This window comes from Geotrypetes seraphini, chromosome 9 (assembly GCF_902459505.1).
Source record: "Geotrypetes seraphini chromosome 9, aGeoSer1.1, whole genome shotgun sequence".
Classification (NCBI taxonomy): Eukaryota; Metazoa; Chordata; class Amphibia; order Gymnophiona; family Dermophiidae; genus Geotrypetes; species Geotrypetes seraphini.
Window position 1 is genome coordinate 87,618,079 of NC_047092.1, and position 18,593 is coordinate 87,636,671.

The 18,593-nt window shown below is 42.3% G+C and overlaps 1 protein-coding gene across 1 annotated transcript in view; it reads left to right on the plus strand.

Annotated features, from left to right (window-relative positions):
• The window catches only part of STMP1 (short transmembrane mitochondrial protein 1), an 86,163-nt gene that overhangs the window by 55,823 nt on the left and 11,747 nt on the right, over positions 1-18,593 (plus strand). Inside the window, exon 3 of the mRNA XM_033957817.1 lies at positions 4,606-4,659. Within this exon, the coding sequence (XP_033813708.1) occupies positions 4,606-4,659 (54 nt within the window). The remainder of the gene's footprint in view (positions 1-4,605; positions 4,660-18,593) is intronic.

An 18,593-nucleotide genomic window follows, 5' to 3' on the forward strand; every position in this document is an offset into this window, starting at 1 on the left:
GCTCCTATATGGTACAACTCCTTATTCTGCATTGATAATCACTTTATTCAATGGTGCTCCTGGATTGACAAAGGAGTCTGGACATTGGACCAAGTTATGGACAAGGATACTCTCCTGTCCTTTTCGCAGATTATAGATAAATTAGCTCTCCCCCCTTCAGAATGTTTTCACTGGCTTCAGCTTTCTCATTGTCTGAAGGAAATGTTCTCCTATTTTCACTTTTTCTCAGACGTCTGCTTTCCTTTTCTCGCTTGGGACTTTTCTCTGGTCACACAACGTCTCTCTTCTATAAGGAACTTAGATCACACCTTTACCCAAGATCCAAAAGAACCACTGATGTTTGGGCGGCCTACACCACTTGGCGTGGCTCCGACAGCGACTGGGATCACTACTTTAGTAAAATTATTCATCCTACGGCTTCTAGTCTATCTCAATCTCTCTACTTCTTAGCCTACCAAGTCTTCTGGACTCCTAACAAGATGTTTCGAACTGGTCTCAGGGATTCTAACCTTTGTTGGCATTGTTCTACGGAATTGGACGATCTTTACCATATGATCTTTGCTTGCCCTATTCTCACTTCGTTCTGGTCTAAGATCTGGCGCCTCATTCAGCGTATCTTACCTATTACATCTGAGTTTTCCTTTGATATTCTTCTTTTCAGAGCCTTGGCTGTGATGGACCCCCTCACTCCTAGTCAACAAACTCTTCTTAATATACTGATTGCCCTAACGATTCTCCACAATTGGAAATCTGCAGATTTACTAAATGTAGTTTTTTGGTGGAACACTGTTCTTATGATTCACTTGTATGAGACCAAAGCGCAGAATTCTCCAATAGAGTTCTGACTGTTTCTCGAATATGGGAACCTATACAGCATTTCTCTCCATAATCGTTGACATTTCCTGACGATCTGTTAGAATTTTTCTTCGTCTTGTATTTGCTTTTCGACTTACCATGGATATGGATGCCCGCCCTGCCTTTTTCTTTTTCCTTTTCCTGCTCTTACTCCTTTCATTGTCTACTGATCTCATTATTACCTCTCTCTTTCTCTTTTCTTTCTCCCTCTCCAGGATTCTGTATGTTCATCATTGGGACCTCTTAGTACCCTCTATAAGATTTCACATGACATATTTCGTATGCTTGTTTTATGGTACTTTTGTATGATCCTGTATTGTTTTACCATCTTGACATTTGTTATTTGATTTCATTGTTTATCTTCTTGCTTCTCTATGTAGCTTGTTTCTTTTTTTGAAAATCAATAAACATATTTGAAATCATTTTATTAAACACATCCAGGGTGGGTAGGGTGGGGATTTACAAGGTTATTTTAAATGAGATAAATTATTGATAATCTTAAAGTATTAATGTTTATTAATTATAGGGGTGGGAGGGTTAAAATGTTTGGTTAGACATATTTGTTAGTGCAAAGTGCTTTTATTGTATTATTATATGCATGTTTATTTGCTAATGCACTATGATTGTTTTTAAAATTAATAAAGTTTATATAAAAAAATTTTTATTGTTGGTAGATCGTTTTGAATTGGTCATTTTAAAAATAGCTCATAAGCCAAAAAAGTGTGCACGCCTAGTCTAGATAATTAAGAATGGAAGTAGTGAGACTAATTGTAGTGTGTTCTGTGGAGTGATTTTTCCTAAATCCTGTTTGATTTGGATGAAGTATGTTTGTTTTTTCATTAAATTCGTATAACTGGTGAAATATTATTTTCTCAGTAAGTTTTGCCAAAAATGGAAGATTGAATATAGGATGGTAATTTGAGCAATCTGATTTTGGGGATTTGTAATCTTTGATTTTTGGGTAGATTGTTACTGATTTCCATGTATCTGGTAGAGTACCGCTCTCCAAACTGTTTAACATACTTGGGATGAAGGGTCCAAAGATAGTAAAATAGTATTTTAGATGTTTTGCATTTGTTTTTTTATATCAAGTAGTAAATGTGGATAGTTACTCAGTGGTAAATGGTGAATGTCGTAGGAGGGTTCAGAAGATGTATTAGACGTGTTAGAAAAACTACAAACAGAACTTTTTATTTTATCGTTGAAGTATTGGACTAGTTCTTGGGCTTGAGGGCTGTCCCTGGTAGCACAATGTTGTTTGTCATTTGAAGTAAGAGATTGAAGAATTGCGTATAAAGTAGAGGTCTGTTTGGAGTAATATTTCTTTTTGGCAGAGATTATTTATGATTTATAGTAATTGGCTCTTCCTTTATATATTTGTAGTGAGTATAAGGATTTTTCATGCTTCCATTTTCTCTATCTGGCTATAAGTTGTCTTTTAAGGAGTTTTAATTCAGCTGTGTACCATGGGTTTCCTTTGGCATTATTATGTGTTATGATTTGTTTTATTGGGGCAATATTTTCCAGTAGTATTTTAGTGGAGATTTCCTATATGTTATTTTGTTTGTTCCTTGTTCTAGGACCCTTCTAATATCCAATCTTACAGGATTACCCAAGTAGCAGCTGGGACAAAGCATCTATTTAAAACCAAGTAACAACTTGCCAGTAATGCTAACCAAGCAATATTCTTTTTAATGTAACTTTAAAGCATTTCTATATCATACAGATTCATGTTTTATTATCTATATATCTCAGGTCCTGCTTAATACTATGATTCCCATCAGGAACTTCTTGTGTATTCATAGGTTCAGAGGCATTTCCACATGTGTTTTGCTGCCGACACCAAAATGCCATTCAAGGGCGCTCTAGAAGAGCGCTCTAGAAGGGATTTATGCCCTAACAAATGAGCTTCCTGTGACTAAGACCCTGGAGGGACCAGAGGGGCTAAGCCCAGTTCTCCCGCCCCTTCCTCTTGTGCTCCATGGCATATGATTGCTCTTCAGTTGATTATCCAGCACAAAGCTGGCATAATACAGGGCTAGAAAGGCCCAGGGAGTCCATAAAAATCAATTAGCAAAATCGAGGTATTTTGAGGCAGATAGAGAATTTTAAAATAAAATCAGGAAATCCAAGATTACCACCATGGCAGTTTTGGCGCCAAGAGATGGCCCAGGAGAGCTGTATAAAAGTTCTAAAAATTCAGGGAAGTGGAATGGTTTCTGGAGGTAGGGGGACCCTAAAGGAAGCCCCAGAAATCCTTAAAAAATTGATTTTCTTACCCCTCCCTCCCCCCAATGTCTCCCATAGTCAGTAATACACTGTACTCACAGAACTTAGACTGAGCATTTGTGGAAATAGCTGGAAAGCGATGATTCAGACGTTCAAATACTTGAAGGGTATTAACGTAGAACAAAATCTTTTCCAGAGAAAGGAAAATGGTAAAACCAGAGGACATAATTTGAGGTTGAGGGGTGGTAGATTCAGGGGCAATGTTAGGAAATTCTACTTTACGGAGAGGGTAGTGGATGCCTGGAATGCGCTCCCGAGAGAGGTGGTGGAGAGTAAAACTGTGACTGAGTTCAAAGAAGCGTGGGATGAACACAGAAGATTTAGAATCAGAAAATAATATTAAATATTGAACTAGGCCAGTTACTGGGCAGACTTGCACGGTCTGTGTCTGTGTATGGCCGTTTGGTGGAGGATGGGCAGGAGAGGGCTTCAATGGCTGGGAGGGTGTAGATGGGCTGGAGTAAGTCTTAATAGAGATTTTGGCAGTTGGAACCCAAGCACAGTACTGGGTAAAGCTTTGGATTCTTGCCCAGAAATAGCTAAGAAGAAAAATAAAAAAAATAAAAATAAAAAAATTTAAATTGAATCAGGTTGGGCAGACTGGATGGACCATTCGGGTCTTTATCTGCCGTCATCTACTATGTTACTATGTAACTGAAAGCTGCTGTGCCTGTGCTAGCTCCCACTGCAACTGGATGATTGATTTCTGCCTCAGACAAGCTCGACCCCACTAGCTATTATGCGTCTTCAAGTGTGTGTGTGTGTGACTTGCTGCAGCCCTCTGGATCAACATGGGGCCATTTAGCCTGAGCTCAAGTGCCTGATAAAACAGGGTGAGCTGCACTTCAGGGGAACTCTTCCCAAACTGCCTTAAGTTAATATAATAATAATAATTTTTATTCTTATATACCACCAAAGCCATAATAGTTCAAGGCGGTTTACAACAAGTGCTGGACATTCAGAGAAATAGTCACAATATAAAGTCATTAAATATATGCATACAGAATAGAAGTTAGAACATTAAAGTTCATAGGTTACAAATCGATTGAACAATTTCATTTTTACTGATTTAGTAGTGCAGACCAGCACAGAAGATTTCCTGTAAAAGTGTTGCCCCCACACCAGCCACAGCCCTCTGAACCCTGAGGCTGTATAAGCTGTCCCAGAACTTCTGGGAACCTCTGTAGCATCAGGAAGCCTCAAAAGTTGGATAAAAATCAAATGCAGAGCAGATGAAGACACCTTTTCATCTTGCTTGCAAAAGGAAAAACTGAAGAGTTGAGGAACTGCTCAGTGACACAAAGCAGCAGAGTTGAAAAATGTTGATGCTGCTGCAATATTCGCGGGTGAAGGTAAGAAACCCACTTGTCAAGTCTCCTGTTCATTTTGCACTGGAAATACAAATAATGAAATTTACTGTCACTCATTTTCTATTTTCATATTTTTTTCTTTTCTTTGTAGATAGGCTTTGCGTTTGGCAATGTGGTTGGGATGTACCTGGCTCAGAACTACGAGGTAAGCAGCCTATTGATGAGTTTTCATTATTGAATGTTAGCCAATGGAAACAAGTTCAACTACTCACTGAGATATTCCGAGGGCTTAACTGGCAGTGTGAAACAAGTATTTGTATGTTGAGCAAAATAAACAAATAGTGAAAACCATTCACAAAAAATCAAAAGAGGACACCGATTCTAAATTTACTTATTAAATCATAACACTTAATGTAGTAATTTAGATCTTTTAAATATTTTAAATACTTTAAATACTACGGGGACAAGCCTCAGATTTAGGAGTGCATCTTCCCATACTGGGACTTCTTCAAGAGAAAAATGAATTAATCTCTTGCCTCCTTATGACATCACCGGCTTATTCCCCACCTCCCTACCAATTTTTTTATTTTATTAATTAAGTAGCTTATTAACTTTTTGACGTTGTTACCACTATTTAAATAGTTTAATTTAATTAAAAACTTGTTATTTAATTTAAAAAGCTTCATTCATTAATACTAGTGTGGTCAATATGTAGAAATTCTCACTTTTTTTGGTATGAGGTTCACATATACTCTAAAGCAGGGATGTCCAACCTGCGGCCCGAGGGCTGCATGTGGCCCCGTGAAGTATTTTGTGCGGCCCCGGTTGAGGAGGATGCAGTGTTTTCCTCTGCTTCCCCTGGGTGTTTACTGACTGGCTGGCTCCTTCCTCTGTCTTGCTGCAGCATTTGCGCGGCCCCAGAAACATTTTTTTCCGCCAATGCGGCCCAGGGAAGCTAAAAGGTTGGACACCCCTGCTCTAAAGAATCAGCATGCCATTTTTTTGAAACTCAAAGCCATCTTGCGTTTCATTTCATTTCATTTATGTATACCATATCATTTCCTTTCTTGCTTTATCTATCGTATCCTACACTTCCTTCAATTTCATCAAGGTCTAAAGGACTAAAAGTGCGTAGAAGAAAGTGCTCATATGCTGTAAATACTATAGTTGCTTCAGTATATCATTTCTTCAACTGAAGTACACTAAAGTTCATATTCAGTTCATTTTAACTAATTCTTCATATACTCTGTGGAGTACTTTGCTCAAATTGCTCATTGCAAAACCAGCGCCGTTGCTTGTAACCAATATCCAACAAGGCCTTTGTTTCGCGGGGCAGAACTATAATGCCCGCTGCATCAGGGAAGTGACTTGAGCAATGCTAAAACGAGAGCTGTAGGTTAAAAACTCAAAAAAATCAAAATAAACTACATACAGCACTGTTACAAGCACAAACTTTTCAACTTTACCTTATTCTAATCTCCATAGCCGCGTTAGCCCCGAGCAAACAGGCAAGCATGGCATCACGCCCTCTATTTAAACTGAACGTCAGTACATGCAAAAAACTCATTTGCTTTTAAAGAGGTAGGGCTAAATTATCTAGTCACGCCAAGTATCTAGCAACTATCTACACATAACCTGGATAGTGCCATCACTTGTTCAAAGATAAATTTCAGTGTTGAATTAATAAAAGTGTTGCCACTCCAGGTTTTTATTAAGCCCATTGGGATGAACTGAATTTAATTTAAAAATCCATCATTGTTCTCTCTGGGCTAAAGTTTTTTTTTTTTTTTTTTTTTTTTTTTAAATCTTCTCCCCTCCTCCCTTTCTGTATTACATCAATAACCAGTGCTTTAAGAGAGATAAAGTCATGTTTGTATTCCTGACAGTGTTTGACCAGGGGTGCTGTAACATTCCCCCTTGTGATATTGCTCTTATGTTCATTTAATCTAATGTTAAATGATCTCGAAGTCTGCCCTACATAAATGAGGTTGCATGGGCATCTAAGAATATAAATGACCCCCGAAGTTTTACAGTTGGAAAAGCAATTCAACCTGTGTACTTTCTGTCCTTTGGGTTGATGAACACACGCGTACAATCCATGATCTTACACTGACAGGAACCACAGCATGTATGTCCTAATTCAATGCCTACATTATTTTTAGCTACATATGGAGATATAACTGGACACAGAATTTCCTTAAGATTTTTTGATCTGCGGTACGCAATACCTAAGTCCAGATCTTTGAATCTTCCTGCGATGTTTAGCATCTTCCAGTGCTTCCTTAAAATTTTTATTTTTAGCATATGTGAGAACACAAGAAACATTCTCTTGCTTTTTATCTTCACATCTTATACTGTCTTGTTTTGGCATTATAACAGATCTCTATTATTGTATATCTCTTAAAGACTATATTGACCACTTTATTAGGATATTCTCTTTTAATAAATCTCTCTTTCATAACCCTAAATTGATCTTTAAATTCTGTAACAGAAGAACATATTCTTCTTGAATGGAGAAACTGGGAGTAGGGCAGACTTCTTTTTAAACTTGTAAGGTGGAAAATGGAGAAATGGAGCACAGAATTCTTATCTGTTTCTTTCAGAAAAACTTTGGTTTAAAAAACGTCTTCATGCCAGATCACTGTTACATCAAGAAATGATATCATGGTTTTGTTATAGGTATGGGTATATATGGGCTTAGCTACAACAGTAGGACTTAGCCAGCACTTGATAGGGAGACTCTCCTGAATTCCATCCGACCCAACACCCAATCCCCCTTCCTGCCATGCCCCCAACTCTTCAAGCCACCACCTTCCCCACCCCCCCTCCCACCACTTTTCAAACCACCCTCCCAGCCACCCCCACTTCCACCACTTCCCCTACACTCCTTACAACACTATACTTCACCATTCCCATAATTACAGGCCAAGGCAGATATGGTGATCTCTCTTCACGACCTAAAAAATGCCGTACCAGAAACCCTGCCAACCTCATCCCCATTCTTCCCTCCCAACAAGCCCCCTCCAGCAATATACTCAAACTGGCACTCATCAATGCAAGATCAGTTAACAACAAATCCTTCCTCCTACACGACCTCATCTGTGACAAGACTTGGGACGCCCTCATGATCACTGAAACCTGGCTCCAAGACAATGATGGGATAACACTAGGCGAACTATGTCCTCCAGGCTACCAGGCCCTAGCCTGTTCACGCACCTCTGGGAAAGGAGGTGGAGTGACTACCATTGTCAAGACCTCCGCCACACCTAAACTGATAAACTCCATCAATATTCCCTCCCTAGAAGCACTTGCGTTCACCATAGGCCACAAACACAAAATTGCCCTCATACTCCTCTACAGAACCCCTAGCTCCCCAGCAGATACCCTAGAGACCCTCCTCGAATTCATCACTGAACTATCCATCTCACACAAACACGTGACCATCCTGGGAGATTTCAATTTCCCAGACTACCCCAACACCTCAGGACAAATTGACAACTTCCTCTCCTCCCTCACCGACCTGGGATTTCATCAGGCTATAACCACCCCCACGCACTCAGCAGGCAACATCCTAGACCTGCTCTTCACCCTCAGTGATCCAACTGCAGAGCCCCAACAAACAACTTATACCACCACACCAGTCCCATGGTCAGACCACCACCTCATTGAATTCGAACTCCCACTCGAAACTACCCTAGCCCCGCGTAAAGACCCTACCCCTCCCACCCTACGTCAACTCCCTAACTCAGTCAGCCCTCCAGCCATGGCCGCGGGCATTCGCACCCTAAATGATACCTGCACCCAACATCCCCACTCCATTGACCAGGCAGCCTCCGCATGGCACTCCAACATCCAATCCCTCTATAATAGCCTCGCCAAGACAAAAACAACCCAAATAATCACCAACAAAGCACCTGCTCCCTGGTACACCAGTGACCTCCGATCCATAAAACGATCGCTGAGGAAAGCAGAAAGGATCTGGGTCAAACACCCGAACTCGGAAACCAAAGCCCACTGGAATAACATATCCATCACCTACAAAGCTGCCATCCTAGAAGCAAAAAAGACCTACTACTCTCGCCTCCTACAACTAGCCCCTTCTAGATCCAAACAATTGTTCACCCTCACAAACCAACTCTTCACCAGCGCCCAAAGAAAAAGTCACAACAACCAAACAGAACTTGATAGCGAGACTCTCTCGGACTTCTTCCAGTCCAAAGTACAAACCATCCGAGATAATCTTGACACCAACACCAAACCCACTCCTATTCAGCCCCAACCGATTCCAAATACCCCACCCTCCGCCGCTCTCTCCCAATTTCATATGGCCACTCATGCCGAGGTTCTCGAAACCCTGAGAGAACTCAAACCCTCCAACACCATCCTCGATCCCTGCCCATCCAGCCTCCTACTGTCCACAGAAGACGCCATGGCAGAATCCATCCTCCCCATCATTAACACCTCTCTAACCACTGGGACTGTGCCCCTCAGCTGGAAGTCAGCTATTATCAAGCCCACTCTCAAAAAACCCACCCTTGATCCTAACAAACCCGGCAACTATCGCCCAATCTCCAACCTCTCATTTGTCTCCAAACTCCTTGAACGAATTGTGCTCCACCGACTTCACCCCTTCATTGAAGAACAAGCTGCTCTATCCCCTGTCCAGTCCGGCTTCCGAAAAGGCCACAGCACAGAGTCAGTACTCCTTGACATCATTGATGACAGCTGGGCAATACTCGACAAAGGCAGTGATGCCCTACTAGTCCTACTTGACCTCAGCGCTGCCTTTGACACAGTCGACCACCACCTCCTCACATCCAGACTCTATGACCTCGGAATCAAGGACACAGCCCTCCAATGGATCACCTCCTTCCTCCATCAAAGGACCCAGACTCCTACTAGGAACACACAAATCTCGCCCCAAGCCTATCAAATATGGTGTTCCTCAAGGCGCCCTTCTATCCCCCCTCCTATTCAACCTCTACATCAGGCCTGTCATTGATATAGCGCAGAAATATAGCATTAAAATCCACTCTTATGCAGATGACATCCAGCTGCTCCTCCCACTAGGCGAGAACCGATCGTCCCAAATTACTAACCTCCAACATTGCCTCTCTGATATGAAAACTTGGATGTCAAACAACAAACTTCAACTAAACGCCACTAAAACAGAACTCTTATGGATCAGGAAAAAAAGCACCAAATTCACACGTCCTACCCTAGCATGGGACTCCACTCTACTATCGGCAACAGATCAGGTACGCAGCCTAGGAGTAACCTTAGATGGACACCTATCCCTATCTGCCCACATATCCCAAGTAATCTCCACCTCCTTCTACTACCTCCGCCAACTGAAAAGGATCAAACCCTACATCTCCACACATGACCTCGCCCAACTCCTCTACGCATATGTCCTCTCCAGAATGGATTACTGTAACTCCCTATTTAATGGACTAACCAAAAATAATCTCAAATGCCTCCAACGTGTCCAAAATGCAGCTATCCGCCTCCTACACAACCTCAACTACCATGATCCCGTCTCCCCAGCACTCCGCGCTGAACACTGGCTCCCAATTAGCCAGCGCTGTGCTTTCAAGGCCCTAGCAGTAGCCCACAAGAGAATTTATGCCACCACCCCCTCCTACATAAAATCTAAGCTTCCCATCTACACCCCCACTTGCACCCTCCGCTCAAAATCGGAAATACGCCTATGCATTCCCCCTGGAAGGTCCCTCCTCTCAGAAACTGCCCGCAAACGATCCTACAGCCACTTCATCCCACATCTCTGGAATAAACTCCCCCCCCAACTCAGGCAACAGAACTCTTTATTGACATTCCGTAAAATGGTAAAGACCCTCCTCTTCAACTAAAGATCTCCCTCAGTCTACACCCCCCCTTAAACCCCACCTCTCTCTTCTCTCCCCTATTTAACTTCTCCTAAATTTCAGTATAGTCCTCTCTTAGTCTGTACTCTGATAAATTGTCTGTACTCTGAAAAATTGTTTGTACCCTGATAAATACTGCACAATCTTGTATGTCCAAGCACCTAAACCTATTGTACATCTTATTTGCCTAATTACTTCTACTGTGTATGTTTACTTGTAGACCGTTTGAGCTACTGGGAGAACGGGATATAAATCTAAATAAATAAATGGGTAAATTTAACATTCTGGCGACATGTGTTTATATACCTGAAGAAGCTAATAAGTTCCTCTTCTGTATCGTCCCATACAAAGAAAATATCATCAATATACCTGTACCATGTTGACATTTTGGAAAAATACCTGGATGTGTAAACCTACTGGTTTTCGAAAGCAATCATGAATAAATTCACCACTGAAGGTGCCATGGTAATGCCCATGGCTACCCCAGACTTTTGACGAAGCATATTGTCTTCTGAGCATGGGTACGGGGACGCCAGCGCACTCATAAAGCTGCAGTTGCCAATTAAGCTGCTCAAGGTGTGCAAAATAACAAAACATGGAAATGACGCATAACGCAAGGTTTATCAAAATAATTATTTATTGCTTTGATTTTTCCATCATGGAACTCAAAAGGTTAGTTGCGTTAGCGGGAGGTCTTTATAGTTGCCAAAATGCTGGCCTTCTGATAACGATCTCAACCCGATACTTCGAAGCTCCCCAATATATACCTTCAGTCCAGTTTGACATCATTGGCCATCAGCCAATCCACTAACAGAGGTTGTCCTTAAATTTAGACAAACACCTTCTTTTTAACATGGAATAAAAGTTCCAGAAATCATAATTTTTTGTTTACATTCATTTCTGAATATACATAAACATTTTATTACATATCCAATATTCTTTTTGTCCTTTTAATAAAAGTATATTAAGAGAACCTGCATTTGTTACAAAGTGCTGAGAAATTCTCGGTTCTCCCTGTCAGCACAGTAAAGGAGAAGGCGGGGCTGTTTCCCCCTCTCCCTGAAACCTGACAGCTTCATGTTACACCTACACAGTCCTAAGTGTGGGCTTCATGTGCCCCCCTTCCTATGCTGGAAACTGGTACAGCAGTTTCTGACTCTAATTATTTCCAGATGTTACCTTAGGATTTAGATTTAAAATATATAAAAGATTGGAAATTAAGTACATTTTTTCACATATCTTTCATCCATCCAGCACTCGTTTAGGGCCCCATTCATAGATTAACATACATCCATACCATGTATTTCATTCATATTTAATGCATGTTATATCTCAAGTTGGGATACGTAATCTATTATGCTCTTCCTAACCAGCCTAAGGCACATCTGATATCAATTAGAACCATGAGGCTAAAAGCGGGAAAAACCTGAACAAAGACTAGGGACATAGGCTGAACACAAAATGGAGTTAAGCCAAGCAGAAGACACAGAAAAACAGAGAACAAAAATGAAGTCACTACCTCAAGATGGAGTTCATGTATATCCTGATTTCCTCTATGATCTAGCCTAATAGCAAAGTACATAAAAATAATATTATTATGCTTTTCCTTAATATTAATCTGGCCTTGGCTACATCCATATTCAGATTTTTATTCATCAACTTTTCATACGCTTCTATTGGGCGTGGCCTTAACTAACACATATGTTTGTATCTAACTAGAGTTACCCAGAATCATACGAAAAGCAGGCATTTTTGTAGAAAAACTCCACAAAATACTGCACTATCATGTCCCGACGTCCATTCCATTACCGTCCCAAAGACATCGCCCCCTACTGGCCACGAGCCACTATTCCTCACTTCAAACAAAAAGAAGCTCTCAGTCATCATAATTTCTGCCAGTTCCAAAATAAATTCAGTGGGAACTAAGTGCGGCCTTGAACGCATTTCCAAATTATATTGTAACACATGTAATGCTTCAGTTTGAGGGATAATTGTGTATAAAGAACACACGTCCACTGTAACCATAAAACAGTCTTTTTGGGGGGTTATTTCTGCTAGCTTTCTCATGAAATGTGTGGTATCCTGAATGTATGAATTACTTACTTTCACAAAAGGTTGAAGTAATTTATCCACATATGTGGAGAAGGCTTCCAATAGTGACCCCTTACTTGAAATGATGGGTCGTCCAGGAGGATTAACCACTGACTTATGCACCTTCGGAAGAAGATACAAAACTGGTACCTTAGGGTATAGAACATTGAGGTATTTAAATTATTTTTTAGTCAAGTATCCCGAATCCAAGGCTTTCTTCGTAATTTGATTAATTCTTACTTGATCCACTGTGGGATCCACAGATATTTTCCTCCTCTAAATCTAGGGTGCGTCTTATGGTCAGGTGTGTCAAATGGGGTGAAAAATACGGTAAGTATTGCTACCTTAAGAACCTGCTTGAAAGTATTGCTATGCTATACCTTTCTGTATCCCGTGTCTTTACCGTGGCTGTTGACCAGTGCTGGAGGAAAAGCTGTATTTTTGTTTATTGCTGAAATTCTTCGCTTTTGTTACTTTTGAAACAGATGAATTGTTCTGTGAGAAACAGGGTGCTTTGAACCCGAACACAAAGTCTGGCCAGTGGCCCAGAATAATAAATCTTTCTAAGAACTTGAAACCTTCGGTGGAAGTCTCCTTCTTTTTGCTGGAAAGGGAAATCCTTACCCAAAATACTGGGGTTTAACCACAGCATAGCTGTTACTAGGCCTGAAGAGTACCCCAAGCTAAAGAGGACATGCCAGGCCAGTATTTTGTTGTAACCCAGGTAGTCTGCTGCGCTCAGAGACCCTGGGTTGTGACACCAAGAATAAGTAGATCTCAGTAGGCTCAGGTAGACTGCAGCATGTGGCACAGAAATATCCATCTTCATAATTGTTGCCTCTAAAGAATCCCTATGCTCCATTAGAGCAGTGTGATGCTGAAGATAAAATAACTGAGAAGGAACTAGAATCAGTGAAGATAACTTGTGAAGAAAAGCATCCTCAAAGCACATATAAAAAAGCTCAAACCAGGAAAGTATTACTGCTAGGGGATTCCATCATAAGAGGAGTACAGGACAAGAACTCAAGTGAAATGCATTCCAGGATCCTCAGCTACCAGGAATGCCAGACAGATACTTGTAGGGGTATATTCTCTTAATGCCAATTAAACTGGACTGACTGCATAAAAGCCAGAAAAATATACTACCTAGGCCTTTAAAGGAAGCTGCCTAGATCTAAAACCCATTCAAGTAATTTATGTAAGTTGCTGGCCAAGCTAAACCATACAAGAAACTTACCATTCAAGTGGGCAGGTATATAGGTAGTGTCTGTTCTAGTCCAAGTACAATAGCCATAGAGCAAAACAGAGACTAAACTTGCATCTGTTCTTTTAGTTATAGAGGTATCAATGAAACTCTAATACTTTTGAGGTATAAAGATCAGAAAATGTAAAGAAAGCATATAAAGAAAGAATACTAAAGTGTAAAGCAAGTATGCTAAGAGAGATAGAATCTTAGATATCTATATGAGACTTATCTAAATCCCTAAATGAAGAGAACCTCAGTATTACCAACTTAGAATTGGTCCCTATGCTCAGAAGTGTTGGGCATAGTAACTTAGAATTAAATCAATAAGGTGTAAACCAATGCAGAGTGCTAAGAAACCCAAATAAATGCCTAATATGTAAAGTTAACCCATGTGCAAATGATGCACCCAGTGAGTACATACAAGATATAATTTTGTTTTCTCTGTGTGTATTGCAAGAACTTATTTCTCAAATTTGAATTAAAATCATTAAAAGAACTGGTGATGTCAGCAGTTAAACCAAATAAGAGATGCTGTCGCACTGTGTGACAAGCTTAGAACCTGTCACAGTACATAGGATACAGCAATATGAAGTAAAATTTAAAATACAGGATAAACAAAAAGTCTTTCTCTGAGAACAATGCATGAAGACAATGATAAAGAAAATACAATAGCTAACAAGATGTCATAATGAGCCAATTGGATTATGCATAATTAGAAGTTCAGAAGCCTAATTCAAATGAAGTGAGTTAAAGTAGGTTTCTTCCTTGAGATGCAAAGTTCTGGGCATCACCATAGATTCATCATTATCCTTCAACGACCACCTCAACTCCCTGATAAAAAAATGCTTTTGCAGCCTTCACATGCTGAGGAAAGTGAGATCCTGCTTCCACCAAAGACACTTTGCCGTCCTCGTACAATCCATTATCCTCTCCAGATTGGATTATTGCAATTCCATTTACCTAAGCTTAACAAAGAGAAGCCTTCACAGACTCCAACTGATCCAGAACACCGCGGCCAAACTTATCTTCTCAAAAAGTAAATTTGACCATGTCACACCGCTCCTATCCAAACTCCACTGGCTTCCCGTTATTTCCAGGGTCTACTTTAAATGTGCCTGCCTAACCTTCAAGATCCTCCACGGTATCCTTCCTCCTTTTATCCCTCTATCCTGGAATTCCTCAAATCCAACCTCCACTAGATCCACTCAAAAATTAAAACTACCCTACCCCTCCTTAAAAGGCATCTCCCTTGTTGGTAAACTTGGCTCTTCCCTCCCTTTCAGAATCACTCAGCTCTGGAACAGTCTCCCTTCCCCTCTCCGCAATTTGAGCCCCCTTCTACCATTCCGTAAGCATCTGAAGACCTGGCTCTTCTCCAGAACGTAACCCCGTCCCGCTCCTGGCACTCTCACACCAACCTCTCTTCTCTCATACTTATATAATTCCACTGGAGTTCCGTTCCTTCCCTAACCATGTAAACCGTGTCGAGCTCCATCTGCGGAGATGATGCGGTATATAAACCCAAGATTTAGATTAGATTAGATTAGATGCTCCTTCCCTCCTTCAGTCTCTTACAACTCCCTAATGCCCACCGATTCCACTCCCACCCTAATGGTCTCCAACCCTATCCCAGCTGACAGATCCTGGACCACCTTTGAGCGCGTATCTGAATCCCTGGTCCTCAATCTCTGCCTCAAACTGAAATCCTGTAATTGCTCCTTGGACCCATTCCCCTCCTACCTATACGAGAACATTCCCGCTCAGGCTATTTCTTCTATCACCATTCTCATAAACTCTGCCCTTCAGTCGAGCCATTTCTTCCCAGAAATGGGTCATATCGCCTTGACCCCACTACTGAAAAAATCTGACCTTGACCCTTCCTTACCATCCAGCTATCGCCCAATTGCAAATATCCCTCTCCTAACCAAGATGCTAGAGTCCATCATTTCTTCCCAACTCTCATCATACTTGGAGAGATTCTCTATTCTTTTACCCTATCAATATGGCTTTCGTCCTAACTTCAGCACCGAATCCCTACTGTCTTCCCTGATTTCAAGGGTTCAACAACTTCACTCTCGAAACAAGTTTGCCGTCCTCCTACAATTTGACCTTTCCGCTGCTTTCGACGTTGTTCACCATGATATTATTGTTTACCAATTCTCTGAGATAGGTATCAACTCCACAGTCCTAGGTTGGTTCTCTAAATTCCTCCACCATCGTTCTTACATTGTTAACATGAATGGCACCTCATCCTCCCCCTGGAAACCGAATTGTGGAGTCCCGCAAGGCTCTCCACTATCCCCTATCCTTTTCAACATCTATATGTCCTCCCTAAAACTCCTCCACCTATCCCCCCTTGAAACAATTTACACTTATGCAGACGATATCCTCGTCCTCCTCGAGACTGATTCGAACCTCACTGACCTGTCTAAGAACATATCCTCTTGTATAATGAACCTACAATCCTGGGCCCACACTGTGCAAATGAAATTGAATGAGTCCAAAACAAGACTTCTTTGTCTCCCGTCCAAAACTAGATCACCTACCCACCTTCATCCCACTACCCTCTGGCTCCTCTCTGCAGCTTGAGTTCTCGAGTAAGGTCTTGGGCATCATCAATGACCACCTCCAATCCTTGGTAAAAAAATGCTTTTTCAGCCTTCACATGCTGAGGAAAGTTAGATTCTGCTTCCATCAAAAACATTTTACCCTCCTTGTCCAATCCATCATCCTCTCCAGATTGGACTATTGCAACTCTATCTACTTAAGCCTAACTAAGAAAAACCTCCACAGACTCCAACGGATTCAGAATGCCGCGGCCAAGCTCATCTTCGCTAAAAGTAAATTTGACCATGTCTCCCCGCTCCTGGCCAAGCTCCACTGGCTTCCGATAATCACCAGGGTCCACTATAAATGCGCCTGTTTAGCTTTCAAAATTCTATATGGTATCCTCCCTCCCTCTATCCCTCTTTCTTGGAATTCCTCAAACCCTAATACCACCAGATCCTCCCACAAATTAAAACTATCCTTCCCCTCGCTAAAAGGCATTTCCCACACAGGAAAGCTAGGGACCTCCCTTCACTTCAAAATCACTGAGCTCTGGAACAACCTTACCTCCTCTCTTCGGAACTTGAACTCTCTCCAAAGTCTCCCTCCAACTTATGAATCAAGGAAACTCTTATATCTTGGCATCCCAAGTCCTCTAAATTTTCTTCACATTTCTACCTCTAACCCTCTGTTGTAGTTCCTTCCTGTTTCTTCTACTGTAAACCGCGTCGAGCTCTATGAACGTGGAGATGATGCGGTATAAAAACCTAAGGATTAGATTAGATTAGATTAAAGTCTGTTTTTTCAAAATCTTATGAGTCCAGAAATGTCTTTGCAAATATTACAACAACGTGTAAGGTCAGAGTCTGAATGAATTGCAGTAAAACTGCATAATGGCTTTAGAGTTCATGCTGAAACAGTTTGAAGGTAATCTTATCTGTTATTCAAGCTTGTCTTCTCTGTAACTACGGAACTGCTACCACATGGAGGAAAGTGTATGGCTGCTTTCTTTGTCCAAGGAAGTGGAAAACATGCTGTCTGTAGAGAGAACCTGTGTAATGCGATCTGCTACTGCTGAGAAATAAGCACATGGTAGGGAACACAGGACTGAACTGAAATTCCCCCCTAAACTCAGGCTTGGATTCTCTGTGCTCTTCCTCTGTGCTCAGTCCTTTGCCTAAAAGCTGGATTCTGTAACCGGTGTCTGTCAAAAACAACACCGGTTACAGAACCCCCCCCACCCCCACAATGATCCAGGCAGGAAGGTGCCCAAGCCCTCCTGCCATGTTGAACCGCGACCCACCCACCCACCCCCCCGACAACATCGGGGCAAGAGGGAGCCCAAGCCCTCTTGCCCCGCCGATTAACATCGGGCCAGGAGAGAGCCCAAGCTCCTGGCCCCAGCGACCACCCCCAGTGGATTGGGCCAGGAGGGAGTCCAAGCCCTCCTGGCCCCGGCGATCCCCTACCCCCCATCCCCCACTACATTACGGGCAGGAGGGATCCCAGGCTCTCCTGCCTTCGATGCAACCCCCATCCCCCCAATGACCACCGACCCGCGACCCCCCGGCCGACCCCCCCACTCCCACCTCCCTTCCCTGTACCTTTAAGTTGGCCGGATAGACGGGTGCCAAACCCACTCGTCTGGCAAGCAGCCAACACCAGAATGGGCCCGGATTGGCCCAGCTGTCCCAAAGCCCCACCCACAGGTGGGGCCTAAGGCACCTGGGCCAATCAGAATAGGCCCGGGAGCCTTAGGCCCCTCCTCTGGGTGGGGCCTTATACACATGGGCCCAACCCGGCCCATGTGCCTAAGACCCCGCCCCCCCATGACCGCCCCCCCAGAACCCCCGATCGCCCCCGCCGACCCGCGACGACCCCCCCACTCCCACCCCTCTTCCCCGTACCTTTTAAAGTTGGACAGGTGCCAAACCCGTCCGGCAGGCAGCCGACGCCAGAATGGGCCTGGATTGGCCCAGCCGTCCCAAAGCCCTGCCCACAGGTGGGGCCTAAGGCGCCTGGGCCAAAATTCAGCTCACGACTCCACCCACTTACATTAATGTATATTATAATTGTTTATTATCAATTTTATCAAGCCCTTTCTTTATCATATTTCATGTTTCAGAAAAATATGGGTACTTAATCTCTATCTCCGTTAGTCTTTCCTTTAAACTCCCCAGTTGAATTTTAAAGTATACTTAAAATGTAATTAATCCCTAATCATACATTCAGGGCAATACACAATTTTAAAAATGCTTTATGAGCCATGCAGGGGAACAAAACTTAATATGCAGAGTTTGGGTGAGGCTGTATTGGGACCAGAACCTTTTCAGCTGGGGGCTCATCCGGGATTGGATTGGTGCCCGACTT